The following is a 27,457-nucleotide window of genomic DNA, read 5'->3' as shown; positions in this document are numbered from 1 at the left end:
ATATAATCAACGACTGAGCCCCCACAGCCCTCTGGGGTAGAGAATTCCAAAGATTCACCACCCTCTGAGTGAAGAAATTTCTCCTCGTCTCAGTCCTAAATGGCTGACCCCTTATTCTGAGACTGTAACCCCTAGCTCTAGACTCCCCAGCCAGGGGAAACATCCTCCCCACATCTACCCTGTCGAGCCCTGTAAGAATTTTGTATGTTTCAATGAGATCACCTCTTATTCTTCTAAACTCGAGAGAATGTAGGCCTAGTCTACTCAATCTCTCCTCATAGAACAATCCCCTCATCTCTCTATGCAAGCATATCCTTCCTTGGGTAAGGAGATCAAAATTGTATACAATACTCCAGGTGTGGCCTCACCAGGGCCATATTTAATTGCAGTAAGACGTCTTTAATCTTGTGCTCAAATCCTCTTGTAATAAAGGCCAACATACCAATTTGCTTTCTTTATTGCTTGCTGTACCTGCATGTTAACTTTCAGTGATTCGTGTACAAGGACACCCAGGTCCCTCTGAACACCAACATTTCCCAATCACTCACCATTTAAAAAATACTCTGCCACTCTATTTTTCCTACCAAAGTGGATAACTTCACATTTCTCCACATTATATTCCATTTGCCGTGTACTTGCCCACTCACTTGGCCTGTCTATATCCCCTTGAAGCCTTTTGGCATCCTCCTCACAACTTACATTCCCACCTAGCTTTGTATCATCAGCAAACTTGGATATATTATATTTGGTCCCCTCATCCAAATCATTGATATAGATTGTGAATAGCTGGGTCTCAAACACCGATCCTCGCGGTACCCCACTAGTTACAGTCTGCTAAGCCAAAAATGACCCATTTATTCCTCCTCTCTGTTTTCTGTCCGTTAACCAATCCTCAATCCATGCTAGTATATTACCCCCAATCCCATGAGCCCTAACTTTGCTTAATGACTTTTTGTGTGGCACCTTATCGAATGTCTTCTGAAAATCCAAATAGACCACATCCACTTGTTCCCCGTATCTATTCTGTTAGTTACAACCGCAAAAAACTCTTAACAGATTTGTCAAACATGATTTCCTTTTCATAAATCCGTGTTGACTCTGCCCAACTCTTTTACTATTTTCTAAGTAACCTGTTACCATGTCCTTAATAATAAATTCTAGCATTTTCCCTACTACTGATGTAAGGCTAACTGGTCTGTAGTTCCCCGATATCTCTCCTTCCTTTCTTAAATAGCTGATGTCAGCTACCTTGTACTGCCTCTCGAGATCTTTTCCAAGGCTGTAGCCCGATGATGCTGTTCAATCATCAGTACTCATGACTTCAAATAAAGATGGGAAAAAAAGGATGTTGAAGGAATTCTAATTCTGTGCAACTTTATATTTTGAGCGGAATCTTGATGGTGAGATTCTGTTTCACTTAACTATATATATTGGCTGCTATTACCGATCCTCTGACCAAGTTAAGATTATCACAGATTAAATTTACAGCAATGACGTCACACCGCTAATCCTTCAGTGCATATCTCCACTGAGTCCGATTTTATTGAGTTCCCAATCTTAGACGTTTTATTGCCGGTTGGGCAGCAGGGTGGCGGGCATTTCCGACAGGAGAGACACTGCAGGCTGCACTCACACACCGAGCCCCCAGGTCAGAGTGGCATTGGCAGAGAAATAAAAAGGAAAAACTGGAAATCTGAAATAAAAATGGGAAAATGCTGGAAATGCTCAGCAGGTCAGGCAGCATCTGTGAAGAGAAAGGACAGGCTGTGGGGTTTGAAGGTTGTGTTCCCTTTGTCAGGGGCCTGGGAGCAGGTTGCTTAACTACTCAAAGATGTGCAAGACAAAATAACTGGGGGAGTGGGGAGGAGATGGAGGCAGTATGTGTAATATATTCTTTACAACATTACAAACACACACAAGATGGCTCTACAGGAAGTTGTCATGTGACCTTATCACATGATCCCTTTATTGTATTTACATCAGCAGTTGCATTGATGCAGTTGTCCACAAGATGGAGCTCTATATTGCAGTATATATTTTTACTCTTACCCTCTTCCCTGTTGCCCCTCCCCAACATTAAGGCAGTCTTTACAGTGAATAATTCTTTAAAACATTGCTTTACTTGTTACAGGACATCGCAGACCTGGCGTTTAAAGTGTCCGGGAAGAAAGCACAGCCCTTTCCCAGTATCAGTAAGATTATCGCAGACATGCTCTTCAACCTGCTGCTGCAGGCTTTGTTCCTCATTCAGGTATGACTGGTGCAGAGACGCAGCGCTCAGCTAACCCAATGGGAATGGTAATTGGGTCGCTGTCGGGAGGAGTGGGTACAGGCCACGAGTGCGGCTGCAGTCTAGAGATGATAAAGGCATGGATGAGGGTTTCAGCAGCAGATAAGTTCGGGTAAGGGTGATATTACAAAGGTGGAAATGGGCAGTCTTAGTGATGGAATGGATATGAGGTAGGTAGCTCAGTTCATGGTCAACTATGACACCAAGGTTGCAAACAGACTTGGTCAGCCATGGATAGTTGCTGGGGAGAGAGAGAGAAAGGTAACTGAGTTTTGTGGCATGAACCAAAGGCAGTGGCTTCGGTCTTCTCGATATTTAATTGGAGGAAATTTCGACTCATCCAGTGTGGACAAGCAGTCTGATAGTATAGAGACGATGGAGGGGAGGTTAGAACGAAGAGATATTATTGGGCATCAGGGAACTCCAGCACAGCCAAACCTACACTGCAATACTCCTTCCAAACCACTTGCTTTCTTGGTGCTTTCCAGGGTTTAAATCCAGACTCCCATGCAGCAATGTGATAAATTGTTTTTGTTCTGTTGATTGAGGGATAAATATTGGCCAGGACACCGGAAAGAACTCCCCTGCTCTTCTTCGAAATAGTGCCGTGGGATCTTTTACGTCCGCCTGAGAGAGCAGACGGGTCCTCGGTTTAACGTCTCATCCAAACGACGGCAACTTCGACAGTGCAGCACTCCCTCAGCACTACACTGGAGTGTCAGCCTAGATTTTGTGCTCAAGCCTCTGGAGTGGGTGAGGGTGCTGCCCACTGAGCCACAGCTGACTCATGCAGTTGGGTTAAGTGCCCCTGAACTGGGCTGGGGAAAAATAAGTCTATGTTCCTGCCCCTGACTGCTGTCCAATACCTTCTGCTGGAAAAGACGTGTGTGGACGTCTGGCGAAGACCGGTTTGAGCTCCGCTGTAGTACACTGTTTCTATCGTTTATCTCTGCTCTTGTTTTCTTTCCCCAGGGGCTGATAGTGAGTCACTTTCCCATTGAAATCATCGGACAGCTGGGCAGCCTGTTCCACATGTCAATGCTGTATTCGCTCTACTGCTTTGAGTATAAATGGTTCAACAATGGTGAGTAAAGTTGGTGCCGGTGACATCTACCGAATGCATCAGGCGGGGGTGGGGGGGAGGAATCTGCATGCAATCATATGAAGAGAAAAGATGGGAAATAGGAAAACCAACTTTTATGTCCAGCCTGTTCCATACTGTCCTGGTGCAGCTTCTGCACATCATTCTCTTCCCATTTCCCCCACCCCCCCACCCAATCCTGCACTCCCAGGGATCCCCCTCACATATAGACACACTCCCAGGGACCCCCCAATATTGACGCAAACCCAGGGACCCTATTCAAATATTGACTCACTCCCGGGGTCCCTCTTCAAATATTGCCTCACTCCCAGGGACCCCTCAGATATTGACTCACTCCCAGGGACCCTCTTCAAATATTGACTCACTCCCAGGGACCCCTCAAATATTGACTCACTCCCAGGGACCCTCTTCAAATATTGACTCACTCCCAGGGACCCCTCAAATATTGACTCACTCCCAGGGACCCCTCAAATATTGACTCACTCCCAGGGACCCCTCAAATATTGACTCACTCCCAGGGACCCCTCAAATATTGATGCACTCCCAAGGACCCTCTTCAAATATTGACTCACTGCCAGGGACCCTCTTCAAATATTGCCTCACTCCCAGAGACCCCTCAAATATTGACTCACTCCCAGGGACCCTCTTCAAATATTGACTCACTCCCAGGGACCCCTCAAATATTGGCTCACTCCCAGGGACCCTCTTCAAATATTGACTCACTCCCAGGGACCCCTCAAATATTGACTCACTCCCAGGGACCCTCTTCAAATATTGACTCTCTCCCAGGGACCCTCTTCAAATATTGACTCACTCCCAGGGACCCCTCAAATATTGACACACTCCCAGGTACCCCTGAAATATTGACACACTCCCAGGGACCCCTCACATATTGACGCACTCCCAGGGACCCTCTTCAAATATTGACTCACTCCCAGGGACCCCTCAAATATTGACTCACTCCCAGGGACCCCTCAAATATTGACTCACTCCCAGGGACCCCTCAAATATTGACTCACTCCCAGGGACCCCTCAAATATTGATGCACTCCCAAGGACCCTCTTCAAATATTGACTCACTGCCAGGGACCCTCTTCAAATATTGCCTCACTCCCAGAGACCCCTCAAATATTGACTCACTCCCAGGGACCCTCTTCAAATATTGACTCACTCCCAGGGACCCCTCAAATATTGGCTCACTCCCAGGGACCCTCTTCAAATATTGACTCTCTCCCAGGGACCCCTCAAATATTGACTCACTCCCAGGGACCCCTCACATATTGACGCACTCCCAGGGACCCTCTTCAAATATTGACTCACTCCCAGGGACCCCTCAAATATTGACACACTCCCAGGTACCCCTGAAATATTGACACACTCCCAGGGACCCCTCACATATTGACGCACTCCCAGGGACCCTCTTCAAATATTGACTCTCTCCCAGGGACCACTCAAATATTGACTCACTCCCAGGGACCCCTCAAATATTGACTCACTCCCAGGGACCCTCTTCAAATATTGACTCTCTCCCAGGGACCCTCTTCAAATATTGACTCTCTCCCAGGGACCCCTCAAATATTGACTCACTCCCAAGGACCCTCTTCAAATATTGACTCACTGCCAGGGACCCTCTTCAAATATTGCCTCACTCCCAGAGACCCCTCAAATATTGACTCACTCCCAGGGACCCTCTTCAAATATTGACTCACTCCCAGGGACCCCTCAAATATTGGCTCACTCCCAGGGACCCTCTTCAAATATTGACTCACTCCCAGGGACCCCTCAAATATTGACTCACTCCCAGGGACCCTCTTCAAATATTGACTCTCTCCCAGGGACCCTCTTCAAATATTGACTCTCTCCCAGGGACCCCTCAAATATTGACTCACTCCCAGGGACCCCTCACATATTGACGCACTCCCAGGGACCCTCTTCAAATATTGACTCACTCCCAGGGACCCCTCAAATATTGACACACTCCCAGGTACCCCTGAAATATTGACACACTCCCAGGGACCCCTCACATATTGACGCACTCCCAGGGACCCTCTTCAAATATTGACTCACTCCCAGGGACCCCTCAAATATTGACGCACTCCCAGGGACCCTCTTCAAATATTGACTCACTCCCAGGGACCCCTCAAATATTGACTCACTCCAAAGGACCCTTTTTATATATTGACTCACTCCAAGGGACCCTTTTCATATATTGACACACTTCCAGGGAGCCCCTTTTAAATGAAATACTGAGAATTTATTTCTAACTTCTATGAAATGATGTAGGAAACACGGCTATCAATTTGTCCCATTAACAGAAGTGTGATAATGACCAGATAATCTGTTTTAGTGATGTTGGTTGATGGATAAATATTGACCAGGACACTGGGGAGAACTCCACTGCTCTTCTTCCAATATTGCCATCGGTTCTTTAACATTTAACTGAGAGGACAGATGGGGCCTCAGTTTAATGTCTCATCTAAAAGATAGCACCTCTGACAGTGCAGCGCTCCCTCAGTACCACACTGGAGTGTCAGCCTGAGGGGGACTTGAACCCACAACCTTCTGTCTCGGGTGTGAGTGCTACACACTGAGCCACGGCCAACAGTTCTTTTTGGGTTAATGTTTCTTATTCACGGGCATGTCCTGTTTGAATGTCACAGGACTGGAGGTTTGGAAAGGGTTATTGCCTCACTGTTGGAGAAATCCAAATCAAAAGCCCAAACCAGCAACTTAAGAAATATGCAATTTAATACGTTATATGAGAGATTTTCCTCTTCATTGCATCTGAGTAATGCTTAGTCTCCAGGTGGAGCGAACCCTCCAATGCTGCCGTGGTTCCGGGGGTTTCCCAATCTGGTGTGAGAACATAAGAAACAGGAGCAGGAGTCAGCCCTCCATTCAATAAGATCATGGCTGATCATCGACCTCAACTCCACTTTCCCGCCCGATCGCCATATCCCTTGATTCCTCTAGACTCCAAAAATCTATTTATCTCCGCCTTGAATATACTCAATGATTCAGTATCCACAGCCCTCTGGGGCAGAGAATTCCAAAGATTCACAACCCTCTGAGTGAAGACATTCCTCCTCATCTCTGTCTTAAATGGCCTTCCCCTTATCCTGCGACTGTGACCACTAGTTCTAGATACTCCAGCCCGGGGCAAACAACCTCTCAGCATCTACCCTGTGTGAGTGCAGTGGGCGCAGGCCCAGCATCAGGATGGTAGCATGGCAGAGTGACATTCTCAGCCTCCTGCTTCACCTCTCCTGAATACACACCTCTGGGGCTCCCAAACAGAGAGGCATCTCAGGGGGGAAAAAAGCTAGCAGTGGGGCCTGTGTTAGGATCCCCTCCAGACCGAAGGGTTTACAGAGCTCCCAGGAACACCATGAAGCTCAAAGCAGGCAGGTCAAGGTCTTTTTAGGTTCCAGGTTGATCTTTGGACCTTGGGACCTTTTTGTTGTTGAGCAGCAGTCAGTCGACGTCAATGCCGGGTGATCAGGAACATTACTGCAGACCTGAGCTGTGTTCGTATTTCCACCTCAAACCCAGCACAAGGCCCTACCCACGGCCAATCTGTGCCAGGAGGGTTCCCGGGTCAGGCAAATTCCGCCACTCCTGCCTCAATGGTGCAGCACACCTCTGGTAAGGTGTGCCTGTCGGGCTCGAGGAGGAATGTCTGCGGCCCACAAGGCTCCATGACCACCTGATGTGGAGGATCCCTCGTAATGTAGATGTGGGATACGACAGTGAATGGACTGGTGTCACGAATGGCCTATTTGAATTCTAAAGCCTCCATCTGATGACTAAAAGCTGACCCAGATTTCACGCTATTATCGTAAGTTTTAAATACAAAGCAACATCTCAAACATACTTGTTCTTTGTGCTGTGTCCAGGGGTGGAGATGCACCAGCGCTTATCCAACATCGAAAGGAATTGGCCTTATTACTTCGGTTTTGGATTGCCTTTGGCTATCCTCACTGCTCTGCCATCATCCTATGTGATCAGGTATGTGCTTTGCATCGATAGTCTCGCAATAACTGTAACCGGCTGCTTACAAAATCATACGGGGTCCTTAGCTTTATAAATACAGGCAGAGAGTACAAAAGCAAGGAAGTTATGCTAAATCTCTGAGAATCACTGGTTCGGCCCCAGCTGGAGTATTGTGTCCAATTCTGGGCACCACTTTGTGAAGGATGTCAAGGCCTTAGAGCGTGTGTACAGAGGAGATTTATTCAAATGGTAACAGGTTGAGAGACTTCAGTTACATGGTATGACTGGAGAAGCTGGGGTTGTTCTCCTTAGAGTAGAGAAGGTTAAGGGAAGAGTTAATAGAAATGCTCAAAATTATGAGGGGTTTTGAGAGAGTAAGTAAGGAAAAACCATCTCTATTGGCAAGAAAGTCGGTAACCAGAGGACACGGATTTAGGGTAATTGGCAAAAGAGCCAGAGGTGAGATGAGAAAACATTTATGCAGTGAGTTATTGTGATCTGGAATGAGCTGTCTGAAAGGGTGCTGGAAGTAGATTCAGTAGGAACTTTCAAAGTAGAATTGGAGAAAATTGCAAAGCGATAAGGAAAAAGCAGGGGATTGGAACTAATTGGATCACTCTTTCAAAGAACCGGCACAGCACAGGCATGATGGGCCGAATGGCAGCCTGCTGTGCTGTAAAAGTCAATGGCCCCAAGTTTCCACATGATTTGCTCCTGATTTTTAGGAGCAACTGGTGTAGAACGGAGTATCTTAGAAATCGGAATTCTCCACATTTAGTTTTCTGCAGTTCTAGTCAGGTAGAACAGTTTCACTTTGGAACAGAATTTTTTCTTCAAAAGGGGGCGTGTCCGGCCACTGACGCCTGATTTCAAAGTTTCCACAGTGAAAACGTACTCCAAACTAACTTAGAATGGAGTAAGTGAAGATTTTTGTACGCTTGAAAAAACCTTGTCTACACATTAAAAAATCAGGCGCAGATTACAAATTAGGCGTCGGGAGGGAGGGGGGGAAGGGAAGTCATTAAATCCTTAGTTATACTTATAAAGATATTATACAAATAAATCCTACCTGAATAAAAATTTATAAGCAAAGAAAAGATTAAATAAACCATGTTCCTACCTGTGTGAAAGTGCTTCAGGCAGGCCTTTCAGGCAGCAGTTTGCCGTCGGGACCGAAGGCTGAACGGGCCGGGCCAGAGACTTCGGGCAGAGCCCGTCCCCAGCACCAGATTTACAGGTAGGTGGCGTCGGGTCGGGTCGGGAGGTTCGGTTCGGGTTGGGGGGAGGAGGGGGAAAGAGGGAGGGAGAGGTCAGGTCGGGGAGGGGGAGGGGAGGTGAGGTCAGGTCAGATCCAGTCCGGGGGTGGGGGGGAGCGGGAGTCGGGTCGGGTCCAGTCGGGGGGGGTGGGAGCGGGAGTCGGATCGGGTCCAGTCGGGGGGGGGAGCGGGAGTCGGGTCCAGTCGGGGGGCGGGGAGAGCGGTAATCGGGTCGGGTCCAGTCGGGGGGCGGGAGCGGTAATCGGGTCGGGTCCAGTCGGGGAGCGGGGCAGGAGCGGGAGTTGGGTCGGGTCCAGTCGGGGAGCGGGAGTCGGGTCGGGTCCAGTCGGGGGGGGGGGGGTGGAGGGAGCGGGAGTCGGGTCGGGTCAGGTCTAGTCGGGGAGCGGGAGTCGGGTCGGGTCCAGTCGGGGGGCGGGAGTCGGGTCAGGTCCGGGGAGGGGGGCAGGTGTCGGATCCGGTCCGGAGGTGGGAGGGCGGGTGTCGGGTCTGGTCCAGGGCGGGGGGAAGCGGGAGTCGGGTCTGGTCGGGAGGAAGCAGGAGCTGGCCATGGGCGGAGCCTTATTCACGCAGCCCCAGTGAGGCCATTCGGCCAGGGCTAGGGGCTGAATGCTTCGGGCCCCTCCCATACAGTTTCGGGCGCCTGGAGCTACTGCACTTGCGTGCCCACTGTAGCGCGCATGTGCAGAGGTCCCGGCACTGTTTTCAGCGCAGGGACCTGGCTCCGCCCCCTACAGCTCCTGCTGCGCTGCGCCGAGGGCCAGAGGACCTGCAGGGAGGTGGAGAATACGGAGGGTTTTTTTAGGCGCACTTTGTGGCGCGAAAAACGGGCGTCCAGGTCGGGATTGCGCCGTTCTAGGCGCGTGTGGAAACTTAGGCCCAATAATTCTGTAACTGTGTACCATCCCCTTCTTCCCAAAACCACTGTCATCACCTCAAAGAAAACACCCTTGACTCCTCTGCCCTTGCAAACTACTTCAACCTACCGTTCCTTTCCAAAGTTTTTGAACGCGTCTTTGCCTCCCAAATCTGCGTCCTTTCCTGCAGCACCCTGTTTGAATCTCTGCAGTCAGGATTCCACCCCTACCAGAGAGCCATCATGGGCTCTAAGCAAAGTTACAAATGACCTCCTCTGTGACTGATGCGTTGTCCCTTCTTGGCCTCTGTAGCCTTTGACCACACCATCCTCCTCCATTATCGACTCAATAGGACCTGCCTCATTGGTTCCGCTCTCATCCAATTGCAGTGAGAGCATCTTCAGCAATGGCTTCTCTTCCCATTCCCTCACTGTTGCCTCCAGCATCCCCTATCCTTGACCCTTCCTCTTCCTAATCTTCAAGCTGCCCTTCAACGACATCATCCGCAGACATGGGGTCAGCTTCCACATATCTGCTGACAACAACAGGGTCTAGCCCGGGTTCCACATGTTGTCAGACTCCAATCTTGAATGAACACAGCAGGCGGTGAAGAAGGCAAATGGTATGTTGGCCTTCATAGCGAGAGGATTTGAGTGTAGGAGCAGGGAGGTCTTACTGCAGTTGTACAGGGCCTTGGTGAGACCACACCTTGAATGTTGTGTACAGTTTTGGTCTCCTAATCGGAGGAAGGACATTCCTGCTATTGAGGGAGTGCAGCGAAGGTTCAACAGACTGATTTCTGGGATGGCAGGACTGACATATGAAGAAAGACTGGATCGACTAGGCTTGCATTCACTGGAGTTTAGAAGAATGAGAGGGTATCTCATTGAAACATAAAATTCTGAAGGGATTTGACAGGTTAGATGCAGGAAGAATGTTCCCAATGTTGGGGAAATCCAGAACCAAGGGGTCACAGTCTTAAGGATAAGGGGTAAGCCATTTAGGACCGAGATGAGGAGAAACTTCTTCACTCAGAGTTGTGAGCATGTGGAATTCTCTACCACAGAAAGTTGTTGAGGCCAGTTCGTTAGATATATTCAAACGGGAGTTAGATATGGCCCTTATGGCTACAGGGATCAAGGGGTATGGAGAGAAAGCAGGAATGGGGTACTGAGGTTGCATGATCAGCCATGATCATATTGAACGGTGGTGCAGGCTCGAAGGGCCAAATGGCTTACTCCTGCACCTATTTTCTATGCTTCTCCAGCTAAGCCAAAGCCATTTTCTTTAGCCCCCACTACCAGCTCCGTATCCTTGCCACTGGTTACATCTCCCTTCCTGACCATTGTCTCAGGCTGAACCATGGAATCTTGGTATCTGTGCAAACCCATTTCTTCTCCATCACAAAGACCTTCCACAGCCACCTCCATGACAGCGCCCACCTCCATCCCTACCTCGGCTCATCTTCTGCAGAAACTCTCAAGGCTTTATAACCTTCACTCTCAACTATTCCAATGGCTGCTGGGTTGCTTCCTATTCACTGACCTCTATAAACTTCAGCTCATCCAAATCTCTGCTGCCATATCCCATCCCGGTCCAATTCCTGCTCACCCATTACCCCTCTCCTCATTGGCCTATATCAGCTCCTGGTCCCCCAGCACCTCAAATTTAAATTCTCAACCTTATGTTTAAATCTCTTCATGACCACTAATGCTCACCCTATCTGAGAGACGATACAATCTCGTGCACCTCCCTCCCCAATCGTTAGCAATACCGACTGCTGCCTAGGTGCAGAAAGTTAGAAACAGAGGGATGATGGATTTCTGTCGTCTTCCGATTGTTATGGACTCTCAATAACACAGGAAGGAAGTGCTCACGGAGTCTGTTTAACTTCGTTCCACTTTCATGTAGCCAAGAATGAGAAAAAAGAAAGAAAGAAAGAAGTCCATAGACAGAGGCAACAGTGAGAGAAAGTGTGTGAGTGTGTAAGGGGAGATCTTATTGAGGTGTATAAAATAATGAGGGGCGTAGATAGAGTGGGTAGGACAGATCTATTTCCCTTAGCGGAGGGGTCAATAACCAGGGGGCATAGATTTAAAGTAACTGGTAGGAGATTTAGAGGGGATTTGAGGGGAAATTTCTTCACCCAGAGGGTGGTGGGGGTCTGGAACTCACTGCCTGAAGGGGTGGTAGAGGCAGAAACTCTCACCACATTTTAAAAGTACTTGGATATGTACTTGAAGGGCCGTAACCTACAGGGCTACGGACCAAGAGCTGGAAAGTGGGATTAGGCTGGAGATAGGTCTTTGTTGGCCGGCGTGGACGCGATGGGCCGAAACGGCCTCCTTCCGTGCTGTAAATTTCTATGCTTCTATGGAACTTGTAAGAGGTAGAATGAGGGAGTTGGCAGTTTTGAGATCAGACAGAGAGGAGGGGACAGAAAGAATGAAAAGGAGAAAGGGAGACAAAAATATGGAGATTCACAAGTGAGCAGAGAGACAGTTACAGAAACTCAAAACAGGTTTTCTGGCATGGGAAATCGACCAGTATGGGATTAAAATAGTATCAGGAAAGTTAAATCCATTAGGTTTATCAATGAGTCCAGGGGCCCAAACGCGACCTGCATTGTGCTGCTGGCCTGCGTCCACTTGCCTAGGGCAGGGTGATGATTACTGCTTTGTAATGCACAATGTCCCTCTTTGTGTTTTGCAGTGGATGTTTGTTCTCCATTCTCTTTCCTCTGTTTATAATCAGCGCAAATGAAGCAAAGACCCCAGTGAGGTCATTGTAAGTACACTTTGATTCCTACCTCTCATCACTCTACGGAAAACACTCTCGTGGGGAAGGCTCACATTTGAAGAATGGGGTGGGGAGGGAGGCTGAGAGTCTGTCGGTGCCAGCTCACACCTTGCGCCAGGGTGGAGCGAGGTTGTTGAAGCCGCATTGCGGCAGGGAGGCAGAGTTTGGTCCATGCCATCTCTCAGCATTGGCGATGTTTGCCTTCAGCATTGATGTTTGTAAGGAGAGCTTGGGGTGTGGGTTCCAATCCACACTCCCCTGAGGTTCTGTACGTGCGATTTATGAGGATGGATGAGTAACGAGGCACCAGACACAGTGGGTAAGAGTGCAAACTGGCTAATGTTGTTTATTTAGAATAGTAAACACAAAGATAGGGGGCATAGGAAGAGGTCGTTAATGGCACAATCTCACTCAACAACACGAAAAATTCTCGCAACAGGGAAGGGGAAGATAAGAGGTTGAAACATTCCACCCACACACAACCACACCTCCCACTTTCACCCTTCTTACCAATTCCTATCCTAAATTGAGTCTGTGAGGGGGTTTGAGCTATACTCACAATTCTATCAACTCCGGGGTCCTGGGGGGCACTTATTTCAGCTCGGGGTCCCTCTGGGATGGGTTTTACGTTGTTGGTCGGTTCGGTTTTCCTCCTCGATGTTGCGTCGGTTTCTTCTATTTGCCTCTCGGTTGGCTCCTAAGCAAAAAGCTGCTGGAGTTAAGCGCACCCTTTCCCCAGAGCGAGGGCCCTGTGAAGAGCTGACTCAACTCCCCTTTAATTCAACTCAACCACAACGAAAAACTGACTCCCACCTTCATAACTCAACTCTACAACTCCCAACCCCTCCAACCTCCTTGTGTGTTTTTGCATCTTTTCTTATAGTCTGTTCATCTTCGCGCCAAAACTGCATGCCATTGTCTTGGGTCTTGAGTAAAATGGGGTGTGAATGGCAGCTCGATGTGTATTGATCTGTCTGGAATGGGAGATTAGCCACACCTCCTGTATCCTGTCACTCGCTGATGGGGTGAATGAAGATGATTGTTCACTATCTCGACAGAGGTGCCACTCTGTCTGGACTGGCCAAAATAATTGCATCAGACCTGTGGGCTTTTGTTTAATTATTCAAACTGATACCCTTTGTGTTGCCTTGTGTATTACTGGGGAGATTTTGCCTGGACATGTTGCCTCTTCTGTGAGGGTTTTACACGAAAAGCTGGCGAAATGTCCTTTTAAAATATAAAGTTGTCTTGTATCCATTTTCCTGGAATAACCGAATGTACATTCTTCCCCCTTACGGTAGCTGGCTCATCCCCCATCCAGTTCCGTGCCCCTGCAACACTGTCTGTTACTGTACAGGGTGGCCAGAGTCCCATCATCCTCCACGGTTTACAGGCTGTTGGCTGCAGTTGGTCATTTTAAACATGGCACCTTCCCATTCTCCCTGCCACATGTCTCTGTGGTTGGTTTTGCAGAACCTTGCATGTTTCAACTCTTTCGCCAATGACAGTAGCATAAAGGTGCGAGGAGACTGGGTGGTGCAGCGACTTCGATATCGTTCCTTCACCTTTGGGGTGGGATTAGAAATCCAGCCCGGCTGATGAAATTCTCCAACCCCCTTCCCAGTCATCATCATCATCATCATCATAGGCAGAATCAAGGAAGAACTGCTTCCACTCTTAAAATGAGTCCTTAGGTGGCTGTACAGTCCAATACGAGAACCACAGTCCTTGTCACAGGTGGGACAGATAGTCGTTGGTGGAAAGGGTGGCTCTTTCTGCTGCCTGTGCCTGATTTCTGCATGCTCTCGGCGACGAGATTCGAGGTGCTCAGCGCCCTCCCGGATGCACTTCCTCCACTTAGGGCAGTCTTTGGTCAGGGACTCCCAGGTGTCAGTGGGGATGTTGCACTTTATCAGGGAGGCTTTGAGGGTGTCCTTATAACGTTTCCTCTGCCCACCTTGGGTTCGTTTACCGTGAAAGAGTTCCGAGTAGAGCATTTGCTTTGGGAGTCTCGTGTCTGGCATGCGAACAATATGGCCTGCCCAACGGAGCTGATTAAGTGTGGTCAGTGCTTCAATGCTGGGGATGTTGGCCTGGTCGAGGACACTAATGTTTGTGCGTCTGTTCCAGTGCCCACAGTTCAGAACCATTCATTGTCACCTCACGGCTCGCTACCGATGATCCTGTCCCAAAGATGACCCAGCACCCTTTTTTTCCATATTTCTGTTTCCTTTCCCCCCCCCCACCCCCATTGTGAACAGCTGAAGCTTCCCTTGGTGTCGCCCCACTGGCTCAGCCTAGAATTGCAGCCACAGGCCAGCATCAGTCAGCTGTGGGACTGAACGTCCAAGCTCCCAGCACACGTCCCTTCTATAATAACATAAGAAATAGAAGCAGGAGTCGGCCATTTGGCCCCTCGAGTCTGCTCCGCCATTCAATAGGATCATGGCTGATCTGACTTCGGCCTCAACCCCACTCCCTGCCTGCTCCCCATAACCCTTCACTCCCTTATCGTTCAGAAATCTGTCTATCTCCACCTTAAATATATTCAATGACCCAGCCTCCACAGCTCTCTGGGGCAGAGCATTCCAAAGATTCATGACCCTCTGAGAGAAGAAATTCCTCCTCATCTCTGTTTTAAATGGGCGACCCCTTATTCTGAAACTATGCTCCCTTGTTCTAGATTCCCCCATGAGGGGAAATATCCTCCCTGCATCTACCCTGTCAAGCCCCCTCAGAATCTTATACATTTCAATATGATCACCTCTCAGTCTTCTAAACTCCAATGAGTATATGCTCAACCTTTCTTCATAAGACAATCCCTTCCATCTAATGTGTGGATGCCTGTAGATTGGCCAGTTTAGTCCCACTATCCCAGCAAGGGGCAAGCAAGCTGCTAATGGGGTGGAGAGGAAGTGGGTAGTTAACCAATATTCGATTTTAAAAGTGGTGAAATTGGGAATCTATTTGAGGATTACAGTGGGACCCGCTAAATTGTAACCGCTTGGGACAATCTCGCAAATGGTGATAAAACGCAAATTTCTATGAAATGGCTACCAACAAAAATCAAGGCTCGTCTGCTGAATAACAACTTCTATTTGCTTAAATTTCATACAACATCTTACAACAAGGGTGAATGCAGTATAAAATCTTTAAAATTAAAAATGCCCACGTCTTGAATTTTTTTTGTGCAGCGAAGAATTATTATAACATCCTAAAAGATGAAACCAGTACAACATCTTAAAAATTAAAGAAAAATACTCACGTCTTGTTAAACGGGTTTTCTGTATGCCACGCTTGTTTGGAAGCAGGAATTCCAATCGATAGAATCGCAATAAAACAAACTTTTCACAATTGAAAGTATAGAAGGCGGGGGAGGGAACGGCACTTAAGAAATGGTCGTTAAAATGAGAACTGCAATTTAAGCGAGTTGAAAATAAGCAGATATGTCTGTAATTGTTCTCTCTCTTCTTTTCCAGTCATTTCCAACTGCACCTCTTCTCCTTTGTGATCATGCTCAGCAATAAACTCTTTCACAAGACGGTTCATATCCAATCCACCATGACAACAACAGGGTCATCTGAGCACCTGCCATCTCCCCATCCGTCCCCTGCCAAACAGAGACCCACGATGCAGCAGTAAATTCCAGTTGAGAGCATGAGGCCTCCTGCCCCCTTCATTTGCACAAGGTACATTCAAAGATTCATCTCCCCAGAAGGCCGGACAATTCTACCGGAGACTTTGTTGATGAGTAGCCACGATTTGCTTGCGTGTCTGAATGTGGATTGTTCCTGGCACTCCAGACCTGCTTTCCACCTGTCCAACCCTCCTCTCTGAGCCTGCGTCGAATTCACCCACCAGCGACAAAGCTGGGAAGATGATGATTTGAACTCCGTCTGATTTTAAAGTGGTACACTTTTATGTGAAAAGCATTTTATAGAATATGTGCGAGTGAAACAGAATTCACAGCAAATACTAGCTGACTTGTGCCTGAATGTTACTTTTTTGTACACATTTGTGCCAAGTATGTGACTTACAGAATACAGTGTGTTGTTTTTTCGTTGGTTTGGGAAGGGGGGTCTGAGAGGAAGGATGTGTGGGGTTGTTAAAATGTAACCGTGCTTGTGTCAGTATTAGTCTCAGTCCAGATAACCATCAGGGATGTCATAATGAAACAGTAATTTGTGTTCTGGTTCAATATTAAACCAGTAATAATTATGGTAAGTCTATTGAGTAAATGAAGAAGACCGATTGTTTTTTTTTGAAAATTCAGTGATTCTTTTCGAAGAGGAGGGATGGAGAACTGCAGTGGAGTTTACAAAATCTTGTTCTTTAAGTACTGAAAGATGAAGCTATTCTCAATATAAAATTGTGCTCTGTTTAGACTGACCCCCCCAAGCCTGATCTGGTTTTAGCTAGGAACCACTTTGAAGCTGGATTGACGGCTAAATCTCAGACTGGCTGACACTCTCGCCGAACTGACGTAAGTAAGTGAAGTTCACTGGCATTGATCTCAAACTGGGAGAGAAGGAAATACCCAAATGTTACAACTACCCGGCGTGCCTTCTGTAAGCTCTGCCACAATGGGGTTTGTTGCTTCACTGCTGAGCTTCTCTTTGCCACAACAGGTATGTATTTATAGTATATTTGAAGGCTGAAATTCTTTGAAAATAATCGCAAAGAAGATGGTTAGTCCCAATCTCTCGACCAGTAATGTCCCAGGAAAACGTTCCCTATCAGGATTGCTGTAAAAAGGTTTCCATCGAGATCCACCTTCCAATTTATAAAGCTTAAGTATTCAGTTAAGGAGTCAGAATGGAGAAACCGTTGGTGCAAAGATTAAATCTGCCACTATCTGTCTGTAGCATAATAGTGTGGTATGAAAACTGTTGAAGCAAATTGTCAGTAGGCTAGATTACTGAAAGATGAACGATCAAGTCCATTCATCCTCCAACCGATCATCCATTTGGCAAGATCATGCTTTGGTGCTGTCCGAACTTTGGGGCTTGTTTCAATTCTGTACTTTTTGACATTTTCTGCTTTTTTTCCGGATGCTACTGCTCAATGCCCTCTGCTCTCCCACCCCACCCCACCCAACCATCAGTTGTAGATATAGTGCCCTCTGCTCTCCCACCCCACCCCACCCAACCATCAGCTGTAGATATAGTGCCCTCTGCTCTCCCACCCCACCCCACCCAACCATCAGCTGTAGATATAGTGCCCTCTGCTCTCCCACCTCGCCCAACCATCAGCTGTAGATATAGTGCCCTCTGCTCTCCCACCTCGACCAACCATCAGCTGTAGATATAGTGCCCTCTGCTCTCCCACCTCGCCCAACCATCAGCTGTAGATATAGTGCCCTCTGCTCTCCCACCCCACCCCACCCAACCATCAGCTGTAGATATAGTGCCCTCTGCTCTCCCACCTCGCCCAACCATCAGCTGTAGATATAGTGCCCTCTGCTCTCCCACCTCGCCCAACCATCAGCTGTAGATATAGTGCCCTCTGCTCTCCCACCTCGCCCAACCATCAGCTGTAGATATAGTGCCCTCTGCTCTCCCACCCCACCCCACCCAACCATCAGCTGTAGATATAGTGCCCTCTGCTCTCTCACCTCGCCCAACCATCAGCTGTAGATATAGTGCCCTCTGCTCTCCCACCTCGCCCAACCATCAGCTGCGGATACTGGAATCTAGCCAGGCCTCCTCAAGGTATACCCAGCTGACCTTCATTTCATTGCTGATACTTTTCTTGTGGCCGGATCTCAAGTTATATCAAACTCTTCAAGACTTGTCCACGGTGCAATTGCAATGAAGACCCAGCTGCACAGAATGAGTTGAATCTCAAATCCACTCAACATGTGTGTTGGGTTTCAACAATTCTCTGAGTATAGAGTACCCTGTACACCTGGGGGGGGGAGGGGGGGAGCGTGTACCCTGTACACCTGGGGGAAGGAGATGGGGGGGGGGGGGGGTATGCGTGTACCCTGTACACCTGGGGGGGGCGTGTACTTTTTACACCTGGGGGGGGAGGGGGGTGCGTGTACCCTGTACACCTTGGGGGGAGGAGTTGGGGGGGCGAGTACCCTGTACACCTGGGGGGGGGGGGGGGGGATGCGTGTATCCTGTACACCTGGGGGGGGGGATGCGTGTACCCTGTACACCTGGGGGGGGGTGCGTGTACCCTGTACACCTGGGGGAAGGAGGTGGGGGGGGCGAGTACCCTGTACACCTGGGGGGGGTGGGTATGCGTGTACCCTGTACACCTGGGGGGAGGGGGGGGGGTATGCGTGTACCCTGTACACCTGGGGGGGGGCGTGTACCCTTTACACCTGGGGGGGGAGGGGGGTTGCGTGTACCCTGTACACCTGGGGGGAGGAGGTGCGGGGGCGAGTACCCTGTACACCTGGGGGGGGGGGGGTGCGTGTACCCTGTACACCTGGGGGGGGGTGCGTGTACCCTGTACACCTGGGGGGAGGGGGTGCATGTACCCTATACACCTGGGGAGGGGGGAGGAAGTGGGTGGGGCGCGAGTACCCTGTACACCTGGGGGGGGGGTGAGGAGGTGGGGGGGGGCGAGTACCCTGTACACCTGGGAGGGGGGGGGGGGGGGGGGAAAGTACCCTGTACACCTGGGGGTGAGGAGGTGGGGGGACGAGTACCCTGTACACCTGGGGGGGGGGAGGAAGTGGGGGGGGCGAGTACCCTGTACACCTGGGGGGGGGGGGAAAGTACCCTGTACACCTGGGGGGGGGGAGAGAGGAAGTGGGGGGGGCGAGTACCCTGTACACCTGGGGGGGGGGGGGAGGGGGGAGCGGGAAAGTACCCTGTACACCTGGGGGTGAGGAGGTGGGGGGTGGCGAGTACCCTGTACACCTGGGGGGGGGTGAGGAAGTGGGGGGGGCGAGTACCCTGTACACCTGGGGGGAGGGGAAAGTACATGGGGGGGCGAGTACCTATACACCTGGGAGGGGGGTCGAGGAGCGAGAACTGATCGTTGCTTCGCTCTGTGCAGAGTGCAATTGGTTAGGGGAAGGGGATACAGATGGCCTCGCAAAATGGAAGGAAGAGCAGAAAAGATGTCTATGGTGACCGAGGGACCATGTAACATCATGCTGTGCAATCAGTTTCTGGGTCAGTGTCAAGTCATTTTGGGCATTATTGAGGAACAGCTAGAAGCCCGACTGTTTATAGGGACTCGGTGACATTCAGTAAAGGAGACTATTCTCCTTTAGGATTTGAGGTTGGATGTGTTGGGGGAAGGGGGAGGGGGATTGCAATGTTCCACTCTCACCGACATCTGCTAAAGGTCCACGGTAACATGAGCTTGGGGAGTTTTAACCCAAGTCCTGAACACATGGAGTATTCCCATTTACGGAACAAGCTCGAGGGGCTAAATGGCCTACTCCTGTTCCTATCTCCCATTCCACAATACTTCTGAATTGAAGCAATTACTTGTTTTGTTTTTTTTCACCAATTTTCTGCCTTCATCTCCCAAAAAGCGATGACTCCTTGCAGAGGTATGGGTCCACGGGTAGCCCATGACCACCCCCTCACCCTGGATACCGAGATCACAAGACCATTACAATGAGGAAGGCCATTCACCCCATCCAGAAAGAGCCTGCAGGTTCGTCTCGCACCACCCAACCATTCCAGGGTTTTCGCCTTCACTGCCCTACCCATAAATCCATTCTGTGGGTTGATCAATTTGTGAAGCAGAGATTCCTGACACAAGTCCTAAATTTGCCTTTTACTAGTTTGAGCCTATGCCACAGTTTTTAGTTTGAAACCATGTTCCTGATCTCTCTTTTTCTGTACCGTTTGCTATCTTGTATTCAACATCATCATCATAGGCAGTCCCTCGGAATTGAGGAAGACTTGCTTCCATTCTTAACATGAGTCCTTAGGTGAGCCACAGGTAGGACAGACAGTCGTTGAGGGTAAGGGTGGGTGGGACTGGTTTGCCGCACGCTCTTTCTGCTGCCTGTGCCTGATTTCTGCATGCTCTCGGCGATGAGACACAAGGTGCTCAGCACCCTGCCAGATGCACTTCCTCCACTTATGGTGGTCTTTGGCCAGGGACTCCCAGGTATTGGTGGGGATGTTGCACTTTTTCAGGGAGGTTTTGAGGGTGTCCTTGTAACGTTTCCTCTGTCCACCTTTGGCTCGTTTGCCATGAAGGAGTTCCAAGTAGAGCGCTTGCTTTGGGAATCTTGTGTCTGGCATGTGGACAATGTGGCCTGCCCAATGGAACTAATCAAGTGTGGTCAGTGCTTCAATGCTGGGGATGTTGGCCTCATCAAGGACACTAATGTAAACTTCTATCCAATGTGTAAACTTCTATTAATGTAAACTACTGTGGGAGCTATCTTGTAAACTGCTATAAGATCACGGCTTAAGTCAGCTCCTCTCCAGGCTGAAGAGCCCAAGTTTCTCCAGTCTTTCCCACCTAATTCCGTCCTCTGCTAAGCCTCGTGGCCCTTGTCTGAGCTGTCGGCAGGGCTGCAGTGTTTCCTCTGCATCTCGGTGACCAGGACCAGTCAGAACAGTTTGAGGCAACTCACCCGTGGTGTGGAGATGTGCTGAGGGGAGCTTCACCTCATTTCAACTGGTTGATAAAAGAGGTTTAAAACTCTCCAATCTTGAGTTTAATGCACTCGGCTTTTTAAACGTACCTAATACTTTGTGCGTCTCTAAAGAAACAAAACTGACTGTTTTATGATCTACCATAGTCAGCGCCAGTGACTAGGTTCAGCAAACTCCTGTGATCTAGCTTATGGTAGGAACCTTTAGCCAGTGCCTCCCTGTGACAACAGACGTGGGGAACGAGGAGACTACTTGCCCCTGGCCTGAGTCTGAATCCACCAACACCACAAGCAATTGTGCCTATAGTACATGCTTCATAGAATGTATTTCTTGTGTGTGGGAGAAATGTTTGTCATTTTGACCATCTAAAATAATATACATTAGAACTTCAGGTACAGACACTATGCGACCAATATGTGTCTGTAACACAATGGCAATGAGCACAGAAATTATTTTTATAAAGCAAGCTTTTAAACACCGTAAAACTCCAAACTTATCAAAGAGGCAAAACAGAGTAGCCAGCACGAGGATAACCTGTACTGTTGTGCATTATTTACTAAGAGTCCGTTTGCACTCTGCTGATTTGAGCTATATTGTTACATCGAACTGAGAGTAGTCAGCATTGAAATTGCTGAAAGTGGATTTTGGCAAGTTTTCTTAACCCTGAATGTATAGAGAACTAGCTCTTGTGCTAAAGGGCATGGAGGTTACACAGATATCACACATCTATTAACAGGAGGCTGGCCATCCAGAAACTCACCTTTTACCCGATCTGTACAATATCCAGGAGGTATTTGCGGAAACTCGGAGCTCTTGATTTGAGGGTCCTCAACCTGGGAAATGTTTAAGTGAATTAACTGTTAATATTCCGCAGAAGTTGCCATTTCCTATTTACAATCGCTTGTATCTTGTCCGAGGAAAGGGTTTCATGGTCTTTTTAACAGTACGTTGTGTAGGATTGATCTGTGACAGTCTTTAAAATACAGACTACAATAAAGGGCCACAGTTTATCCAAGCCAGGCATTAAAACAAGGTCTCTCGTTCACATTCTGTTTCTCATTGTTCTCTCTCTCTCCCTCTCCCTCGGTCTCCTTCTCCTTTCCCCCCCGCCCCCGTCCCCGTCCCCTCCCCCCCTTCCTTCTCCGCCCCCTGCCCCCCCTTTCTTTCTCCTGCCCTCCCTCCCTTTCTCCATCTCTCTCTCTCTCCCTCCCTTTCTCCATCTCTCTCTCTCTCTCTCCCTCCCTTTCTCCATCTCTCTCTCTCTCCCTCCCTTTCTCCATTTTTCTCTCTCTCTCTCTCCCTCCTTGTCTCCATCTCTCTCCCTTTCTCCATTTCTCTCTCCCTTTCTCTCTCTCTCTCTCTCTCCCTCCCTTTCTCACTCTTTCCCTCCCTTTCTCTCTCTCTCTATCTCTCCCTCCCTCTCTCTCCCTCCCTTTCTCTCTCTCCCTCCCTTTCTCTCTCTCCCTCCCTTTCTCTCTCTCTCTCCCTCCCTTTCTCTCCCTCTCCCTTCCTCCCCCCCTCTCTCTCTCTCTCTCTCTCTCTCCCTCCCTTTCTCCATTTCTCTCTCTCTCTCTCTCTCTCTCTCTCTCTCTCTCTCTCTCCCTCCCTTTCTCCATCTCTCTCTCTCCCTCCCTTTCTCCATTTCTCTCTCTCTCTCTCTCTTTCCCTCCCTTTCTCCATCTCTCTCTCTCTCTCCCTCCCGCCCTCTCTCTCCCTCCCGCCCTCTCTCTCCCTCGCCTGCCACCTTACGCTGCTGAATGTTTTCCATCAGCTAACACGACGGGACTTCTCTACAAACCTCTTGCTTCGATTTCACCCGATGATTCACTCCCAGAGATTTATGATTCTATATGCATGCCATGTAAATCCCTCACTTGTATTCCAGCCTCTAACTCGCTTTCATTATCATCCATCATTATTCTATATTATTTTCTGTAACAAAGGAGAACCGATCCAAAGGCTGTGATGAGAATATCTTTGACTACCGGTAGTTGCCTAGGGAACCGCCTGGTTTGGGTTCACCGGTGTGGTTGGCAATGTATTGTACAATGGGCTTTATTGGCAGAGAGCATCTGTCGAGCACTGAAATTATAGCTTGCTTTAATGCTGCAAAGCTGTTGCTTGCGTCAAATGATTTACACACGAATTGGAGAGGTGTTGCCTGAAGCGCTCTATTTAGTCAATAATACCCTTGGAAAGGTATCCACAAGGGATGGAGTTACCCTCTTTGTTTGCATTTAAATGTTCTCGAATGTGTAAGAAGTGAGGTGCAACAAAGTATTGTAATTTACAATAGGGAGCAATGGGTAAGGCAGGTTACATGGGTGTTCTGCCAAATGAACACAGATGTGATACCGTAAACACTGTGTGATGGATCTTCACTACTAATGCAGTGCGCCAGGTTAAATGACGCAACCGTTTCGAAGGAAAATTATATTTTCAGATCAAACCTGGAACAATGAGATGAGAAAATAGCAAACCACCAGTAGCTGGCACGGCACCTGCTCACACACCAAAGGCTTGAAATTACGCTCGAGACGATTAAAAATTGCCTCGAGCTGAATTTCAAGCCCTTGATGTGTGAGCAGGACAGTGCCAGCTACTCACGTAAAATTACCCCGAGCACCGCCTGGGTGAAGCTGTTAATCTGACGCCAGCAGGAATCTCTGACAGCATTCGGGAGCGGGAACCCCTGCTGACTTTCCCCTCCCCCCCGCCAAATCCCTAACCCCATACTGAGACCGATTGTAGAGTAACCCATCCCCCCCCACCCCCCCACACACATCGCCACACTCGGCACAGAGCAGAAATTTACTGGGGACACCCTCTCCCCTCCTCCCGGTCTGTGTGTCACACCAAACACCCCATTCTCCCACCCCGTGGGAATTCCACTTGCTTTAGAACTGCTATTCCAAGGGCTCTGTGTTTTTTAAACTAGATTTGAGCAACTTCTGCAGAGAAGTTTGAAAAACATACACACATGTATCCTGCCCAATCAGCAGAGAATTGGCCTCAACCAACTTTCTATGTAAGGTTCCCAGCTTTAGATTTTAAAACTCGCCAAAAGGAACACTTTGCCATGGACATTTGTGTCAATAAAACCAGAGGGAAAGATAAAGAGTGCAGCTCCGTATCTGCCTGGTCCATCTACATTTTTAAATGTGTTAAATTTGTGATGGCTTACTCCAAAATTAAACAAAACTTAGTTCATTTCAACAGTGATGTAGGGAAGAGTTAATTCAGAGACTGCCCAATCCAGCGTAGGAGAATGAGGCTGTGTCTTTCTGTACCCAATTTTACCGTTACTCGAAGCACTGATAAACCAATGGGGTTAACAGTTAAATTAAATACTCAAAAAAAAATCACTTGAAAAGAAGCTGTGCAGGCACGATTTCTGCTGTGAAATGGGTCACTGGCAGAGAATGCCATGTCTTGCAGGTTTACTTCACAACTTACTAGTGCTCCACAGGATCACTCTCATCTCCAAGCTCATCGCCTGACCAGAGTGAACGGCCTCGCTGGAACTACGGTTGAACTTTAAAAACAAAGATTGATAATGTTGACGTTTGCCCGGAATTGAGGCAGTCTGAACAGATTACAGCCTGCAGAACTCATGATCCTCCCAGCCCATTCACCTCAGTGTTGCCCAGGGTGAGCACAGCTCAAGGCATTTGGCAATGGCCCCCACTGCATAGCCTCCTTTTATTATAAAAAAATTCAAACAGTGGGAGTGGTAACCGCCTTTACCTAAATATACTGTACAGGAATCTCACGTTTATATCAAACGGCAGTCGGTATTGCTGCAGTGCTGAAAACAGAGAGCATTTATAGTGAATACTTCCTTTGCGTTGAGTTAGTTCCAGGCTGTGCCTCACAGCAAACCGTCCTTGACATGGTTAATTTTACATAGCTCCTGTTTGTGTTGTATCTTGTGTGACAAGGCATGGCCCCGTCTCTGAATATTGTGGTGTAAGTGAATTGTTAAGCTGCCAGTAATGTGTCTGTGAGGCTCCAGCAATCGATGGGTTATTAATATCTGTGTTGCTCCCTTTTTCTGCTTTTTAAAATGTGCGCTTTAATCCTTTCATCCATGTGCCGTAAGGTTCAGTCCATGGAGCTGCCCCCCCCCCCCTCCCCTCCCCACTGTGAACTCCGTGCCTGCATTCGCTTTGGTTAGGAGAGTGCAGCCTGTGACATGACTACATTCAATGCAGCTTTCAGACAATTCACCAGGAGATGCAGGAAGGACCCAAGCAGTTTCCCCCACACTCTCTCTCTCGCTCACTCTCTCACTCTCACACCTGGGCCAGACTGACTAGCCACTTCTGGGATCTTGTTTCCAGTGTCCTGGTTGCCAATCTGACACACTTGCACTGTGACTGTCAGGTTCGCGGCGTTCCCGTGTAACCCCAGTTCACAGGGCCACCCCTGTGCAATGCCTTGTTTGGTTAGCAAGGCTCTCTTCCTCCCGTGTGTAACACAGGCACCATCCGCAGAGCTCCCCAGGTATCTGCTGTGCGACGCACCATAATATTTATACTGGTCTCTAATGAGGCTAGATCTCATCTCTCTGTTAAATTAAAATGTTGCCTCACTGACTGGTGAAATCTTTGAGCAACTGAATTACTGAGGGATAGACAACATTTTTCTCAGGCATGGATACTGTCCCAATGGGGCTGGCCCTGAGTGGCCAATCTTCAATGCGAGCTTAGATGCTGAGTATCAGCTGGATATTTAACTGTGGGAGGCATCAGCTCCGAGCCTGATCGCAGCATTCACCACATGCAGCAGCGGCTCATGGAAGGTACAGTGCTGCTCACCCAGCTGTTGCCTTGGCTGGGATCGGGTAACTCCGAGCAGGTCAGTGGCTGGGGCCCGGGACCTCACTGGTCTATCACACCATATGCAGTATTAACTCACAGATTATCCAGGGGTCCTCCCTCTTCTCCAAATACTCAAAACACTAAAACACTTCCTATAACAAACCAAAAAAAGGGATGATAAATATTATTTCTAGTTGAGAGGGGTGCTGAAGGACTGAGTCCTGAGGTCTCTGGTCAAGCTGCTTATTCTCCTTTCTATGAAGGACAATATTAGACCTTTTTTTAAATGTGCATTTTCAGATATATAAAGCATGTTTTGTTTTCAAACTGCAGCGAGCTTGAGCTGTTCAACTTTCACTTTTTAAGAAGAAGCAAGGTCTTAACGTGCTATGTTTTGTGAACTTGTACAAAATAATTTTTAAAAGTCGTGTTTGACACATTGTATGCTTTTGTAACAAGGACTTGAGCCTCAGCCCCTGTCACAGACTGAGGATTATGTAAAAACGGAGCTCGAAATGTATTTGATATTTGTCGGTGTACACACCACTAAACATGAAAATAAAAGCACTTGTACCAGTTAGAGTAATGTTTTCCGAATGAGGTGCTGACTAGCGAGAATGCTTATGCGACTAGTTTTCTAGTTTTGCAGTACAGTCACTACCCTCCATATTAAATGGCACCAGGCACAATAGGGAAACTTGCACTTAATCCGATATTTCTTGTGCAATCAATCACTCAGCTCACCACCTCAGAATGCCTTCACCACATGTGGCATATCTATGACAACCAATACTTCACCCTTGTGTTACACAGCTCGCAATACTCTCTCCAGACAGAGCCCAATTTTGGACGGCCAAAAATTGTAATTGTACTGCGAATTGTACAGGTGAACATATGAAAGTTTCACACACCCGCCAATACTCTCTAGAAATGCGAGTAATGACACTGATTTGGCTCAAGGCAACACTTAGTATAGTATCAGGCAGTCCCTCGTATAGAGGATGACTTGCTTCCACACCAAAAAGGGATGAGTTCACAGGTGTTTCAATGAGGGACCTGACATTCCAGGTCTTGACCTGCATATTGAAGAGGTGGAAGATGCCTGTGTGTGGATTCTTTTAACATGTGGTGGCCGTTGCACACCAACTGGCTTGACAGAGCTAGGTCTTGGTTCAGTGGCAAGACAACTGGAGACCTGCTCTGCTGCACGGACCTAGTGCGCACACATATCGCAGTGTGGGCTGACCCGTGCTGCCCCTGGGCCCCAAACCATCGCTTCTCCTGCGCCCCGATCAAAAATGGAGCAGTCAGTTAACAGGACATCAACTAGTCTCCTCTTATCTTGGAGACATCAAATATTGACACACTGTTATTTGAAATATCAAAATACTACAGTACAGGCAATAACAATTTACCATTACGTCTAGAAAAGTTTTTTTAAATCGGTCCTTTACTGTCAGCCATTTTGGCCAGTTTTGTAGCAAAAATGGCGACCGCTTCACTTCCGCCCACTTGCGACGGCCGCCATATTGGGCACGCCGGCAGCACTGCGATTACCCGCGCTCGCCGCAAGTATTTTAGTTAGGAGCGTGATGTCAATTGGTGTGCCAAACTGACACAAGCTCATCGATTTTGGGCTTCGCCGCTCCTCTTGCCACCCTCTCCAAAGCACATTCGTGCGCGCAGCCATTGACAGCGCACAGAGTCAGGAGGAAGCGGCAGTGAGCGAAAAACC

General features: G+C 48.5%; 1 protein-coding gene across 6 annotated transcripts in view; it reads left to right on the top strand.

The window, feature by feature from the left end:
• Nucleotides 1-16,532, top strand: part of ei24 (EI24 autophagy associated transmembrane protein) — a 46,125-nt gene extending 29,593 nt beyond the window's left edge. For 5 of the 6 annotated variants that reach the window (XM_070870151.1, XM_070870150.1, XM_070870152.1 and 2 more), the window contains exons 7-11: nt 2,132-2,251; nt 3,263-3,374; nt 7,288-7,399; nt 12,228-12,302; nt 15,794-16,532. In XM_070870151.1, coding sequence (XP_070726252.1) covers nt 2,132-2,251; nt 3,263-3,374; nt 7,288-7,399; nt 12,228-12,302; nt 15,794-15,956 — 582 coding nt within the window. In that variant the 3' untranslated portion in view covers nt 15,957-16,532. The remainder of the gene's footprint in view (nt 1-2,131; nt 2,252-3,262; nt 3,375-7,287; nt 7,400-12,227; nt 12,303-15,793) is intronic. The other variant, XM_070870155.1, reaches the window with a different exon arrangement.
• Nucleotides 16,533-27,457: the final 10,925 nt, after the last annotated feature.

This window comes from Pristiophorus japonicus, unplaced genomic scaffold (assembly GCF_044704955.1).
Source record: "Pristiophorus japonicus isolate sPriJap1 unplaced genomic scaffold, sPriJap1.hap1 HAP1_SCAFFOLD_1173, whole genome shotgun sequence".
NCBI classification, from domain to species: domain Eukaryota; kingdom Metazoa; phylum Chordata; class Chondrichthyes; family Pristiophoridae; genus Pristiophorus; species Pristiophorus japonicus.
Note: the sequence above shows the minus strand (reverse complement) of the source record. Positions and strands in the feature narration are given on the sequence as shown.